This window comes from Marmota flaviventris, chromosome 9 (assembly GCF_047511675.1).
Source record: "Marmota flaviventris isolate mMarFla1 chromosome 9, mMarFla1.hap1, whole genome shotgun sequence".
In the NCBI taxonomy this organism is placed as follows: domain Eukaryota; kingdom Metazoa; phylum Chordata; class Mammalia; order Rodentia; family Sciuridae; genus Marmota; species Marmota flaviventris.
In genome coordinates this window covers 50,741,468-50,756,715 of record NC_092506.1, presented here as the reverse complement: position 1 = coordinate 50,756,715, position 15,248 = coordinate 50,741,468, and the positions used below count along the sequence as shown (strand labels likewise).

At 48.9% G+C, this 15,248-nt stretch overlaps 1 protein-coding gene across 1 annotated transcript in view; it reads left to right on the top strand.

The window, feature by feature from the left end:
* The window catches only part of Parva (parvin alpha), a 150,734-nt gene that overhangs the window by 125,822 nt on the left and 9,664 nt on the right, over positions 1–15,248 (top strand). Inside the window, exons 7-12 of the mRNA XM_027942329.3 lie at positions 3,510–3,568; positions 5,883–5,902; positions 7,018–7,079; positions 7,586–7,654; positions 9,528–9,629; positions 10,298–10,370. Coding sequence (XP_027798130.1) covers positions 3,510–3,568; positions 5,883–5,902; positions 7,018–7,079; positions 7,586–7,654; positions 9,528–9,629; positions 10,298–10,370 — 385 coding nt within the window. The remainder of the gene's footprint in view (positions 1–3,509; positions 3,569–5,882; positions 5,903–7,017; positions 7,080–7,585; positions 7,655–9,527; positions 9,630–10,297; positions 10,371–15,248) is intronic.

Sequence of the window (15,248 nt, the reverse complement as noted above, 5' to 3'; positions counted from 1 at the left end):
TGCATAAGGTAGTGTGTGTATAAGAGACCCCACTGGCAGGTCAGTCCTGGAGGCACTGCTGCTTCTCAACCGCCCAGTGAAGCACAGCTGGGACTTCAAGTCATCTTTTCCAGATTGTTGGATGGAATTTCCATTCGCATATGGCTGTGTAATTTCCACAATGAGGGTGTGCTCGCTCCCCATGACTATCTCCCTCTGCTTCTAACCCTGTTAAGTATTCAAATGCAATTTTATTTTCCAGCTTTATGCCCATTTAGCAAAAGGTCATCATTTTGTTTGCTCATTTCTGTTCTTTTCCAAATAAACATGCTACAAGGGAGAGCTCCCCATACAAGCAGCTCGCTGGATGTCCAGGACTAGCCAGGGTTCCTGGAATAGAGAACAAGATGGCAGCTCTGCCTTCCCTCAGTGAGGGAGAGACTTGAGGGCTGGTAAACTTTGCCTAGTCAGACCCGTTTCCAGGACAAAAGGACTTTGAGCTGAACTCTCAGGGATCAAATGTTGGCAGGAGGGGAGGTTACCACTGTGCTCCTAAGCAATTGATCAGTCAGGCTGTAAGGGAAAAGCATTTCTTCCACATCTTCTGGACTTAACTCTATGAAGCATCAAGAGAGCATAATAGAAATATATCGCCTTGGCCCTGCCTGCAGGGGGTAGACCACAGATAGGAAGCAGACAGGGCTGTCAGCAGCCAGCGGAAAGCTGTGTGGCTCAGACCAGAAGTGCAGCTGACCACCAGGTACTAGGTACTGTCTTTGTTTGTGGAGCTCCTCGCCTGTGTCAGGCCTCGTGCTTGACATTTTATGTACACTGTGAGTGTCCTGGAACAGGCTTCCTCCTAGAGAACCAGGCCATCTCCATTGTGTTATCCTAACCCATCTCATTCTGTTTTTAAAAACTACCACTGGGGAAGGAGGGATGAATAGATTGAGCAGGGCGGCACCAAGGTGAACCCCAACATAAAGAATGGACTGTGGATGAGATGGATGTAGGGGTACAGGCTCCTCATTTTGAACAGTATCCCACTGTTCTGCAAGTTGTTCATAGTGGACAAGATAGGACCCCATGAGGGGGCAGAGGAAAGATGGGCAGTTCCTGCACCTTCCTCTCCATTTCACTGTGAACCCTACAATTGCTCTAAAAATAAAACAGTCTGTCTTTTAAAATCATGCTGCCTGGAGTAATTCATAAAAGAGTACCTTGGTGACTAGATGTCATTAACATGGAAAAAAATATTTCTCACAACTAAGCATACTGCCATTCTGTTCGTGCGTGCAGAGGTCTTCCATGGCTAGTGGAGATAAATACTTTTATGCCAACTGGCCTTTTACTTCATTTTGTGACAGTCCATCCCCCATTCTCTATCCATTAATGTATCGAACATCTTAGTATTTTTCTTACCAGCTTGAATAAACAGACCTCTAACAGAAATAATAAAATCTGCCAGTTGGGATTACAAAAAAAAAAAAATACACCCAAGAACAATTGAAGATTTGAGCAAGGAGAGGGGCTCCTATTTTGAAAGAGTGCTCTCTGCAGGCGCCACTGCTCATGCCTTACTTTGATCTCAGTTATGGGCCACCAGAAGGCTGCTGTTGGTTTCTTTTCTCCTGTGGGCAGTTTTGTTAGCAGGAGGACATGGGGGTGGGTGGGGGGGCTCATTACGTAAAGTGGCATCGGTGCTTGCCAGGTTTTACAGGGTGTTTTGCTTTATCAGGAGAACAGGCAAACAAGCAAGACTCCACATTGGCAGAAAGTCGCTGCTGAACTGCAGGGAGAGCTCTCTAGGGGACAAGTGTGATGCCACTGAGCCAGGGTGCCGCGAGAGGGGCTGTTGAACCCACGTTTTTCTTCTCCGTTTGCGTTTAATTCCGCATGAACCTGAAGATGAGGTTCTGTGTCTGTGAATGATCCCATAAGATACAGCACTCCATTAGATCTGTGCAAAAATTGGATATTTTAAAACTGAATTTGGATAAAGTCCTGATTTATTTTCACCTGGTTCCCTTTGAATACCTTTTTTTCTTTCTTAACTTCCTATTTGCTTTGATAGTCCATTCTTCTTCATCTAATTCGGATGATGCTTGCTTAACCAGCCCTGCCTTTCCCTAAGTAACAGTATTCTGCAAGGGCCCTCGTGTCTGTGGCTACTGGGAACGCAAGGGGACGTCTCTGGAAGTTTGGGCAGGAGGCTCAAGAAGGCAGCTGAGCGCCCTTCTCCCCGAGGCCCAGAGGCCCCTTCCTAACACTCAGCCTTTGGGAAGATGAATTTGCTGTCAATCCCATGCCACGGCCAGGTCCTTGGAGTATCCTGCTGGCTGTGTTAGGGACCCAGGAGAGTGACTCTCCCTCCTGATTTCCCTTCATTGGTCCCTTGTCCATAGGATGAGGGCTAAACTCTCCAAACAGGTACTCCAAGCTACCCACTGACTAACACCACCCCCCCACACACACGGGCCTCCAAATAGTCTCTGGAACACATTGGTGCTGTCCTAACTCTGCCTTTTGGCTGGAGTCATTCTTGCCACTGGAATGACCTCTCCTCAGTGTCCAGCCAAATCCCATCTTCCCTCAAAGTTCTTGCTCCAGGACACCCTCCCCTCGCAAGATTTCCCTGACCCTCTGACCTGAAAATGCTGGCTCCAGCCCTTTCTCTCTGCAGAGAGTGACCACATCGTTTATTAACACTTTGGAGAACAGAAGAGACCCCATCCACAGGGCATGAACCAGGCCCATTGAGGGGGACCATCCTCACCTGCCTCCTCCTCATCCCCATTTTACTCCAAGTTTCTTAAGGCCTAAAATCACATTATATGCTCCACAGTATTATTGTGCCTCCAGCACAGGGCCTCATATCTAGAAGGCACTGTTCAGTAGGTAAGAGGAGGATGAACTGATGGGAGAGGGGCGGACAGGTGATGGACGGAGCGAGTCTCCAGGGTGCTTAACCTTTTCTCAAAGAGTGAACCTGATACTTAGGTGAGGATCGGACTACTTACTTAAAAGCTCCCCTATTCATCAGTTTAAAAAAAATCAAACAAACAAACCCGCTGCCTCTGTGTGAATTCTGGAGTTGGCCTGGGTTCCCCCTCCCAGCCCTGCAGTGAAGTGTGTTTCTCAGCTTTCCCGCGTGGCCTCAGCTGGAGGGCAGACACACCCTGGCCTTTATTTCCATTTGGTTTACTGTGTACTCCAGGAGGCAGTTTGCTTCCAGCAGAACGTCTTCCAATAAAGAAAAGGAAAGCCTCCTCATCCAAGAAACAGCCTACTTGTTTGGACTACACACTAATGCACTCACATCCTAATGGTACAGTCCAGTCCTCCCAAAATCAGGACCTTCTTTTCGCTTCCAGCGTTATTGCTTCTCTGGGTGTGTTTCTTAAAGAGCAGTAACTTTCTCAGTGTCAGGAATGCTAATCAGTTTTTCTGTATTTTTCTAAAGTCCTTTTTTTTTCTCTCTCTCTCTCTCTCTCTCCTCCTCCCAACCCCTCTCCCCACCCCCATTTCAGAAACGAGAAGGAATCCTCCAGTCTCGGCAAATCCAAGAGGAAATAACTGGTAACACAGAGTATGTCAACACCATTGTTGCCAGCGAGTCTGTAATGGAACACAGATGTTTCTCCGAAATTCATCCATTTGCTGATATTTAGTTTTCATTTATTGGGATTGCAGGAGGGATTAGCCTGCAGCCAATGATTATAGTTTAGCCTTTTCCATGCATTCAAAACATGCCTCTTGATGCTTAAGGTACAAACTTGGGTGGGGAAGTGGGGAGAGGGGAATTAGCAGTGATTGAAAAATTCTAATTTTGTGGCACTCCAGGAAAAAGTGTACCCAAAAAAGCCAACCAGCATGAAATCGTCATGCCATAAACACGGGGTGGAATTTAAATTGTTAACCTTCAAAAGGACGTTTTTCTTCCTCTTCTGAATCTGATTTATTTGGTCACATGCCATGACCCAGAAAGTCCCTCTCTACCTTAGCACTGTCTTTTGGGTTTTTGTTATTTGTTTTTCAATTTACTTTTAGAAATTAGAAATATTAGGACATTTAAAGGGATTGCAATTTGGAACTAGAGCTTTGTTCTTAAGCAGAAAAAGAAGGTTGTTATTTGGGGTGGGTTGGGATCATTGGACAGGACCTGAGCAGAGCTGGGCAAAGTCGGTCTCCAGCCGTCCCTGATACCCAGCTTTTCTCTCTGTTCCTTTTGAACAGGAGCAACAGAGAGAAAAGAACTGAACCCTCTAAGCCAGCCTGACTTGAGCCCCTGAACCTCCTTGAGCTCAATTTCTTCATCTCTGAGTGGGGAGCACTTCCTAACCCAGAGGCATAGTGAGGTTCAGTGTGTTGGCAGTTATGCACCCCCTGCCCAGAAAGCAGCTGACCACACCTCCCAAGCTCCCTCCCACTCCAGTCATGGCTCGAGGCTCTGCATGTCTAGACGTGTGTGTGTGTGTGTGTGTGTGTGTGTGTGTGTGTCTTTTAAAAAAGCCTCGGGTGCATTTCAGGCCAAGGGTAGGGGCAGAGATGTAGAGTGGCCCTTCCCTAGAGACCCAGTCTATGGCTCACGGAGAGGTACTCCAAGGGCCAGTGGTGGTAGTGAAGCCTCACATGAAAGCCAGCCTTGGTTCTGAGGCAGAGCTTCTAGGGGTTAAGCCTGCTGGGAAGGAGATCCTCACTGTCCTACCTCCCTCCCTGGCTGGATTTGTTTATCACTGTGTTACTTTCAGGAAAAGAGGAAGACAAACCAGAGAGAAGCATGGCCTGCAGAAAGAATTCCTGAGTCAGGGAGTGTGATGTTTCAGATTCCAGAACCATCTCTCAGCTGCATGTTGTGCTTCCTCTGGCCTCTCCCTCTCTCTGCCACACCTTCTGCAGTACATAAATACGGCACAACTCCCAGTAATGAGAACACAGTGCAACTCTTGAAGCCCTTTGGTACCTACTGATGTTCATCATAGACCTGGGAAGCAATGGTTATATGCCCAAAGGCCCACAGCCCAAGGGTGATGAAGGAAATTGTATCATTGATCTTTCCAGCAGTTATCCAAGTTCATTATTCTTTCCCAGACACTACACACAAATTGTCATTTAGTGGGTGATAGATGCACAGGTGGATAAGCCAATATCATAAGAATCCTAATGAGAACCAAAAGTGTATTTTTAAAAATGTTTTGAGCATTTCCTGTACCCTAAGAATTATGTACAATATCCCACTAAGATATTTACCTTTATTCTCATTTTAGAGATAAGAGACTTGAAGCCCAGAGAAGTTTAGTAGCTTGCTCAATCAAGATCACACAGCAAAACAAAATGGCTTGGGGGGCACTTAAACCGAAGTCTTCTATCTCTAATGATTATGCTCTTAAAACTTTGCTGCTTCTCTGCTATTAGTGATTCTAGTTGCTGGCCTGTTGAGAGAAATTTATCCTGCATCAATGGCAGGTGCAACTTCGGGGCATGACAGGAGAGACAAGGTTGACCTCCCCAGCCAGTTGCCCACAGCAACTTGGGCAGTGACCCTCCACATCAGAGGTGGCTTGATCTCTGCTCCTAAGAATCCTTAGATTCCCTCATTGGGAATCTTCTGCATGAGTCCAGTGTTTTTCGTAACTGCAGGCAGTCATGTGATTTTAGTTAAAACAAGAAATGGTCCTTTAAGCAGCATCCTGCCAGTAGGTCAGTGTAGCAGGGGACCGAGGTGGTAACAAGAGTAAAGCCTCAGGAAGCAGAGACAATGCAGTATAAGATGCAGCGGAAGGAGGCTATTTGAAGTCCTCAACCATGAACAGGCAGGGAGGGTCTGGATCCTCTCACAGGATTAGCCTCTCCTAAGGGGTCAAGAGAATAGTCACCCTGCTTTCTTTCTCTTTTTCCTCCAGGGCTCTTTCCGGAAGGCATGGTGAGTTGCATGAGACTGGACGTGTGTCTGTCTGCAGCAGACTGGTTGGGGGAGGGGGGTGCAGCTAACTGGTGAGAAGAACAACTGCTGGCTACATCTGCGCAGCCCCTGCACCTTCAGGCAGTCTTGCTGGGTGCTTGGTGAGGAAGTACAGGAAGAGGTATACAAACACCCTTAGGGACTGTCCCTTCTCCCTGCTCCCTCAGCGCAGCTTCTACCTTCCCTGTGTCCCAGAACCTTGGGTTTGTTTGTTGATTTGGTGAACATCAGAGATCACCTTTGTAGCCATCTGGAGTGAGAGAAAAAGGCAGGCCTCGGGCCACAAGATCTCTCAGCCCCAAATTTGTCTTGGAGACTCTTCTTGGTGCCTGCCTCAGATCCCCTCCCATCATTTCACCCCTGGGTTCTGAGAAAGCGGCAGTAAGAATCCATGCAGGGAGCACGTGGCGGCCATGTTATTATGCTGACGGTTGCCCTGGGTTCTACTCTGTAATGTTTCAATCATGCTAAAAACAACGCATTGTTGTGCATGGGTGGAACATGTTGGAGATTCTAGGGCACTTCTGTCCTCACGACAACAGGGGGAGGTTCATTTTAAAGATGACATTTTACAGAAGAGGAACCTGAGGCAGAGAATTAACATGACCTACATCCCTCAGGAGGAAGCACTCATGTTCCAACCTGGAGCTTCCCCGGTGCCCGTCCTCTTGTCTGTGACCTCTGCCAGGATGCTTGTGTGACTGACCTGCTTTTGAAACTTAGAGGGTGGGATGATTTGATATGTGGATAACATTCTACCTCAGATAGCTGCAGAAAGGCTTCAGAACCATGACTACATCATGATATGACTAATCCCAGGTCACAGCCTGGCAGAGCCCCCACGCCCAGCTCAGCCCTGTACACCAGGGTAGACGCACACAGGAAAGGCCCTGAGGGTAACAATCAACCCAGCTCAGCCACAGGCCCAGACGTTCCCAGAACAGCCTGAACCCGGAGCCTTCCTGATGGTAGCTAATTGACCACGTGGCCCTCAAAGGCTCATGGCTCTGGAACCTGGGTGGGCCTTCCTGCCAAGAAGCCACCGTGTGCTCAACATAACGGTTCCCTCTTTTCAGAACGCGATGCCTTCGACACCTTGTTCGACCACGCGCCTGACAAACTCAACGTAGTGAAAAAGGTGGGAATGAGGTGCCTCAAGGGAGGTGGGATGCCCACGACACTAGGAAAACCCACTCCTGTGGTGGCAGTGCTGGTGGCTTCCCCCAACGTCTTTCACCTGCTGTCCTCACTAGTGCCTCATCCGGGCCCTTTCTTCTTCCATCGCATGCCCTCCCTGTCTTCCCCCCACACTGAGCCCAGCCTCCCTGCTCCCTGTGCACATTCCCTGTCTCCCTGGGCATAGGCAGCTGCCACAAAGAAGAGGCCAGAGGAAGGACCCAGCAGGACCATTTGCCTCTGGCCCCTTCCCAACTCCCCTTGCTCCCCCCGCCCCCAGGCTCAGACACCCCACCTGTCGTCCTGCCTCTTGGCACTTAGCATTTCCTCTCAGCTCTGCATCATGTGGGAGCTGTGCAGGGACTTGTACCTCTCCCTGCTGGCCTGGGGCCTTTGCACAGGATGCCCATCTTCACGGGAAGTCCCGGGGTGGCCTCGCATCTCAGTGTCCCTGCACTTCTCTTTTAGACACTCATCACTTTTGTGAACAAGCATCTGAATAAACTGAACCTGGAGGTCACAGAATTGGAAACCCAGGTGGGTGACAGCCCAGGTGTGGGTGGGGGAAGGGCCCTGATTGCCAGGCAGTGTTCCAAGTACCCCTCCCTGGGCCAGGAGGGTTTTCCAGGCTGAGACATGATGGGGGACCTGTGCTCCTCAGAGGGCTGAACTGGATGGATTGCTCTGTGGATTTTTTTTTTCCCAGCTTTGTATTTTGAGAAGTTGCAAGAACGAATACCTGTATGCTCTTCACCTGGACACACCTATTGTTAATATTTGGTCACATCTTTTTCTCTCTTTCCACCCCTAAATATTTCACATACATCTCTTAAAACAAATTCTCTTAGGTGACCACAGTACCATTATCAGATGAAGGCAACTATAGGATACCCCTCGATTGTTCTTCTCATGATGAGATTCAGGGTGTGTTTTCTGTACCAGTACCCGCTAAGTGATGCTATGCGCCTCCTGGTGCCTCCAGAGATGGCACCTGTGTCCATTAGCCTCACAACTGGTAGTGACTGGAATCTCCTGGTGAAAAGTAGTGTCCACCAGATTCCCCAACTAGAATCTACCAGAGAGTTCTTTTTCTACTGTCTATACTCGTCTTTAATGGATTGTACCCTGACTCCCCACATCCTCTCCTTCCAGGTGAACTTCTATAGTAGGATTCCTCTTGCTGCCACCTCCCATTATCTGTAAAGGCATTGCTGAGTCTGAGTTCTCCACTGTGGAATGAACTTAGTATACTCTTTCATGAAATAAGGAACACTTTAGAAAAATGAAGCTTCCTCAAGGGGACTAGAACAGGTTTCTAGAACTTTCACCTGCTTTCCAGGGCAGGGAGCCACAGCCCAGAGCTCTGGGGTCTGTTGTAGGTTTCCCCCACTGTTCCCACCTATTAGGCAGAACCAGCCATCCCAGGTGGGGAGCAGTCTGTGTGGGAGCTGCCCTTCCCCTAACCCAGGGTCCCTCCTGGGTTCACAGATTGAATTCTTTTACCCTCAACCTATTCCAGCCACAGCAAGGATGAGGCCCAGTTGACTGGCTTCCAGCCAGAGGGCATTGATTTTGACAGAGATTCTGAGATCTGCTCTCCTGTCTACCATGGGTACTATAAGATGAGCCACACTCAGACCCTACCCACCTCAGGTGGCAGGTAGGAGCCGGGAGGCACCACCCTAGGTCAGGAACAGGCTCATGTTCTCTAGCCCCCAGTGGAGGCTGAGCAGAGGCCCAGGCTGGCCACCCTGCATAGCTCAGTGGGCATATGCACTGGCCTGGCCCACACCTCAGACTTCCTACAGTGATCCCAAGAAACTGTGGCTGATACCCATGAGCATGTGCTGCCCCAGCCCACTTTGAAAGGTTCTAGAATATCAGATGTGCTCCAGACCTCTTTCTCAAGCCAGCTCCACCTGAAATACCAAATCCTTCTTAAGCCTGCTCCCCCGCTGCCCTCTCTACCACCTTCAGTAGGAGGGTGGCCTTTCTCAGTCTCTCAGAGCAGCTGCCACACAGCCTCCACAGCAGTCTCCATGGGACTGTGACCTTCTGAAGGGCGGGAGCCACACGTGATAGACTCCAGGCCCCACACCCAAATCAGGAGGGGTATGCTGTTAGTGCTCTGTAAATGCCAGTCAACTAAGACAGGGGTCTGTGCCTGTGGCTCCTGTATTAGACCAGCCAGTTTAGGGGAAGGCCACTACAGAGCAGACTGCCCACCTTGGACCACCACCCTCACCCTCACCCCCACCCGTAGTCTGCATGGGGAGGTTGCCTTTGGGTGAGATAACTTGGCAGCAGATGAGCCCACTGGATGGGGCTTGGTGAGGGGACTTGGGCCAGCATTATCACCTGACTCTCTCCTTCACCTGGCTCTTCCCCTCACCTGGCTCTCTACCTCCAGTTTGCAGATGGAGTGTACCTGGTGCTTCTAATGGGGCTCCTAGAGGGCTACTTTGTGCCCCTGCACAGCTTCTTCCTGACCCCAGACAGCTTTGAACAGAAGGTAAGGGGGAGGGGCATCAAGGGAAGCCCATAGCCCACATCCAGCTGATCTGCCCTCCCCTTCACTGGGCTGTTGGGTCTTCAATGGTTGGAGGCGAGGCCCATTCTCATGAGCTGCTGAGCTGGGAAGGATCCACATGTAGAGCCTGAGCATCCCAAACAGTCCTCCCTTCCCCTAGCCACGTGCCCTTGCCAAGGGCACGTCCAGCTGCATCACTCTCCAAAGGTGACAGGGGAGGTGGCCGTGAGGCCGGTCAGACCTGATGCTCATGCCCAGCCTGGCTCAGACAGCCTCTTGTGAGCTGCTACATCCTGCTTGCTAGATAACAGGCATTTGGTCCAGAGATCCTTCTCTGCCTTTTCAACCTGTCTTGTCATCTGACCCTTCCCAATATGTGCAGTGACATCACCAAGCTTGAAGTCCTGGCAGTTGACACAGGAACACAGTAGGAAAGGAAGAGCCCGCTCCTCCGCCAGCCGACTGGGATCAGCTGCCCAGGCTCCACGTGGCCTGCCCCTTCTGTAGCCATGTTGCTGCTTCAGATTAGCTCAGCCTCTGCCCCTCCGCTACAGTGCCGAGCTCCTTCACTTCCCAGGAGCAGATCTAGGATGAGTATGCGATGACACGTACTGAGACATACCCTGTGCACCCTGCCTCTCTCTCTCCAGGTCTTGAATGTCTCCTTCGCCTTTGAGCTTATGCAAGATGGAGGTTTAGAGAAGCCGAAACCTCGGCCAGAAGGTAATGTGCTCTTCTCTGGGTTTGTGACCACAGGGCGCAACCATCTCCCTGCACACAAGTATTCAGGACTCGGGGAGAGGCTCAGATTTTGTAGCAGGTTTTGTAGCAGCCTTCTTTTCTGAAGGCTTCTGTGGTGCTGTTTGCCGGGGAAGGTAGGACTGGGTATAGCCACTCAACCTTGGAGACACTGGGAACCGCAAGACACAGGACCACAGGAAGAAAGAATCTGAAATCCACAACTGGGATCAGGGCCCAAGTAGAAGTGCTGCTGCAGGAACTACCCTGTGCCAAATTTCCAGATTTTTCTATCCCTGCAGAGTGCTGACCTGCTGGTACAGTGGGGATGAAGGAAGAGCTTAGACAGCTCTGTGCTGACCCTTGCTGCCTCCCCTGTCCCAACAGATGGGGAGCTTTGCCAGCTCCAGCTGTGCCCCAGGATAAGGCTTAATTTGGGGGGTTTGGATTGCAAATAGAGTAGTCCCCTAGTATCCCTGGAGGATTGGTAGCAAGACTCCCCAAGAATACTAAACTCAGAGGACGTTCATGTCCTTCACATTGTATCATCTCTAAATTACTTATACTACTACCCAACAGTTGGCATACAGTATTATTTAGGGAATAATGGCAAAGAAAATAAAAAACTCCATACACGTTTGGTATAGATGCAACCTTTGAGGATTTTTGAGCCATAGTTGGTTGAATCCTCAGAAGTAGAACCTATGGATACAGAGGGCTGGCTGGTTGAGACTCGGGGAAGTGCAAAAGGAACAGATGCTCCCACAGCTCCCGTGTGCTCCCATGTGCTCCCGTGTGGCCGTGTGTGTGTGTGTGTGTGTGTGTGTGTGTGTGTGTGTGTGTGAAGAAGGCACATTTCTCTCAGCAGTCTCCTTGGTCCAGGTGTTTATTTTCCTGCCACTTACTGACTGCAGTGTTTTACCAGGCTGCATCACAGATAATGTCTGATTATGTCCAATTAGAACCCTGAGAAGGCCAGTCCTGGGCCCTTGTGCTTGCACTTTCCTAGCCACTTCCTGGAGGTTGTGTGCTCCTATCCCGTTGCTGCCTTTGCTCTGAGTTCCTCCCCCAAAACTCCACACACAGGGTTTGGGCTCTGGCTTAGTGGGGCCAGAGACCCTGCCAATCATGGTAGTCAAGAGGGTTAAGACCATCTCTGACCTCAAGGCTTTTATAGACAACCAGAGAAAAGATGCACCTGGTCGCCCAAATAGAATGACAGCCATATTTATCTGCCGGGGAAGAGGTATAGCTAAGGCTGTAAGGTTTGAGGCCATGGGACCACTTTGGTTGGGTTCAGTGAGGAATGTAGGATGGAGATGGTGACAGCTGGGCTAGATGACAAGGATTGGGGAGGGTTCTGATGTGTGGGAATTAGGATGGAGGAGTGAGCCAAAGCCAGACCTGGGGACAGACCCCGGTAATGATCAGCTCCAGCCAACCAAGGTCAGCCCTTGTTCTCGTTCATTCCCACCTGGTCCTAAGCCTCTGTTCACCTCGAGGGGAGGAGCTCTAGCATGGTTTGTGTCCCCTGGGGCTCTGCCCCTAGCAAGGCCACTCAACATCCTAACACCTTTAGGAAGACTCGCGGCATCTTGTGAGCAGACCTTGAATACCCTGCTTCTGAGTAGGAGAGACTGAGCAGAAGAATGCTGACCATTCCTTCTGCTGCCATGTTCTTGAACTGCTTAATATGAAACTTCTCAATTACAGATTGGAAACACTTTTTCTGATATTTGGGTGTTCAGGCATTTGTTTCCCTCAGGACAGATGATGTTCCCAGTGTCAGTCAATCTATAAGAATATTTCAGCATATAGATGACATATCTTGTGCACTACTTAATATGAAACTTCCTGAACAATGCAAATGGAAAAACACATCTGTTTTATTTGTTGTTACACTGGGCATGGTGCCCAGGCTGAGAATTTGCAGCACATAAAGGGGAATTGAAATGGTGTTTTATAAAGTTGTACTTTGTGAGAAGTGTCTCCCGGCATTCCCCCTAGTTTCTGGGATTCTCCCTGGAGAGTGAGATTTCATGGTAAAGGCTGCAGACTTTGCAGAAGGTACCAACGTGGGCGATTGTTCACGGATGTCTCAGGATCTGACTGGCTCACCTTCATGCAAAATGTGTGCAAGGTCAGGAAAATGCATTCTCTACCATGTCGTTAGACCTTGAACTCCCCTGGAAGCCTTGGGTCTGCATGTTCGATGATTCCAACTGCCCAGGCTTCACAACCGTTTAGTTATCTAATGACCATAAGCCAAGGCAAGTACCAAGTTCATATCAAGCAGAGCAGCTAAAATACTGGGATGAAGCTGGTGCCTTTTAATTTAGGGATGCATGTATCTTCAAACGCATAGCCATCCTCCACTCTCACCACTCAGGGAGACTTGTCACATTGTTAAAACCCAGCTTGACAGGACAGTGGGGACCCAGAAGTCATCTAGCGCCAGGCAGGACTGAAGTCTATAGCACAGCCAGTAGCCAATGGAATATCTACAATTTAAGGAGTATGGGAGCTGGAAGCAGACTGGCAAAGGATGCTAAAAACCAAGCACGTGGTAGTAGCCCAGTTCCAGGCAGTCAGCTGACTTGGGGAGGACTTGGTCACTGGCTGGTAATGTGGAAACCATTCACCTCCCTTCCCCATCTCCCTGGAAGGCAGTGTACGGAAGCCAATGGTGACAGAAATTTTAAACTCTCGTCATACCAAGTGTTGGCAAAGATGCAGAGCCACAGTCACTGCTGAATACAAATCAATTCAACCATTTTGGAAAACTGTGTGTCTTTATCTAGTGTAGTTGGAGATTTGTAATACCCTGTGTGGTAGACAAAATAATCCACCCCCCACACACACACCAAAAAAAATAATAATAAAAAATAAACTACTTCCTAACCTTGGAATCTGTTCATAAGTTCCCTTACGTGGCAAAGGGAAGTTTGCAGATATTAAATCCTGAGATGAGGAGAATGTCCCAGATGATCTAAGTCGTCTCAGTGTAATTGCAAGAGTGCTTGTAAGTGGAAGAGGGAGGCAAGGGTCAGAGTGACATGGCCCGAGAAAGGCTTGCCCACCAGCGCTGGCTTTGAAGATGGAAGAGGTCTGCGAGTCAAAGAACGCAGGCTGCCCCTGAACGCTGGGATAGTGACTTTGCAGTAGTCTCCACTAGAGCCTTCCAAAGGAACCAGCCATGACGACACTTTTGAGTGCCTCCCAGAGACCAGTCTTGGACTTTGGATCCCTAAAACTGAGAAAATAAATCAGTGTCATTTTAAGACACCGAATTTTGGTAGTGATTGCAGCAGTAATAGGAAGTTAGTGTGCCCTATGGGCTGCCATTCCATTCACAGGTGAGTGGGTCCACACGGCAGGAGACGAGTCCACGAAGACCCATGAGAGCACTCTTACACATTGTTGGTGGGAATGTAAATTGGTACAGCCACCTGGAATACAGTATGGAGGGTCCTCAGAAAACGAAAACAGAGAACTGCCGTGAGAGCCAGCGGTCCACTCCTAGGTGTATGCCTAAAGGAAATGAAATTGGTATGATGAAGAGATGTCCACACTCCCAGTCACAATAGCCAAGAAATGGAAATATCCATCAGTGGAAGAATAAAGAACATGTACTACACGTACACCACGGAATACTGTTAGCCATAGCAAGGATGACATCCTGTTACTTGTGGCAACGTGGATGGACCTGGAGATCATTATGTTACGTGAAATAAGCCAGGCACAAAAAGGTAAACACTGCACGATTTCACACATATATGGAACCTTAAAACATTGATCTTGTACAAATTCAGAATAGATTGGTAGCTACCAGAGTATGGGGGAGTAGGGGGAGGACAGGCTGGAGAGATGCTGGCCATCGGATACAAAGTTACTGTCCGATAGGAGGAGTCAGTTCTGCTACTCCGTTGCACAGTAGAGTGAAGACAGTTAAGAATGCATGTACATTTCAAAATAGCTCCAAGAGAGGATTTTGAATGTTCTCACTACAAAGAAACGATGAATATTTAAGGTGGTGAGTCCGCTAGTTGCCCTGATTTGATCATTGCACAATATATACCTGAATGAAAGCATCACACTGTACCCGATAATGACATACAATTATTATGTGCCAATCAAAAATAAAAGAACTTTTTTTTTTTAAGAAAGAAAAGAAATACCCATGATACCATGTACATGGAAAATTCTCAGTTAAAAGAGTCACTAATGCCAATGGGGCCAGAGTCATTGGCCAGAGGCTGTTCTGTCCTTGAGCTGCCTTGGGCCTGATTTGTCTCTTTGCCCCAACCAGCCAGACAGCCTTTGGTGGCTCAGCCACCATCCTTTCTGCTCTCAGAGAGGGGCCCAGGCCAGCACAGAGGCAATCAGCAGTTGCTAATCAGACAACTGATTAGGCCAGGGCTTTACTCAGGCTGTTTATATACTGTGGAGTCACAATACAGTCCTAGGAACCCTTCTCCCAGCTAAGACAGCTCAGCCTCATACTCCTTTACTAGTCTGCCTGGGACTGTGTGGAAGGCCAGCTATTGGCTCTCTTGAGAAGAATAGATAAGCAACATCTCTGACTGAAGACTCCCCTTTACCCAGCCCACCTGGTGGTGAAGGCGGTGATGGTGAAGAATCAAACTCGGATTTCCTAAGAAGCAGGGCTTAGTCCACGTGAATGGTGACCCCTGGAGTTGTGCAGTGCGCACAATGCTCGCTGTACATAAGAGCTCCATTCATGAGCAAAAATGGGAAAGCAGGAAATTGCTATTTAAAGAACCCTTAATATGTTCCAGGTGTTTTTCATAAAGTTTTTACCCCGTTTTACCAGTGAGAAAACTGACTTAGATTACCAGGGTC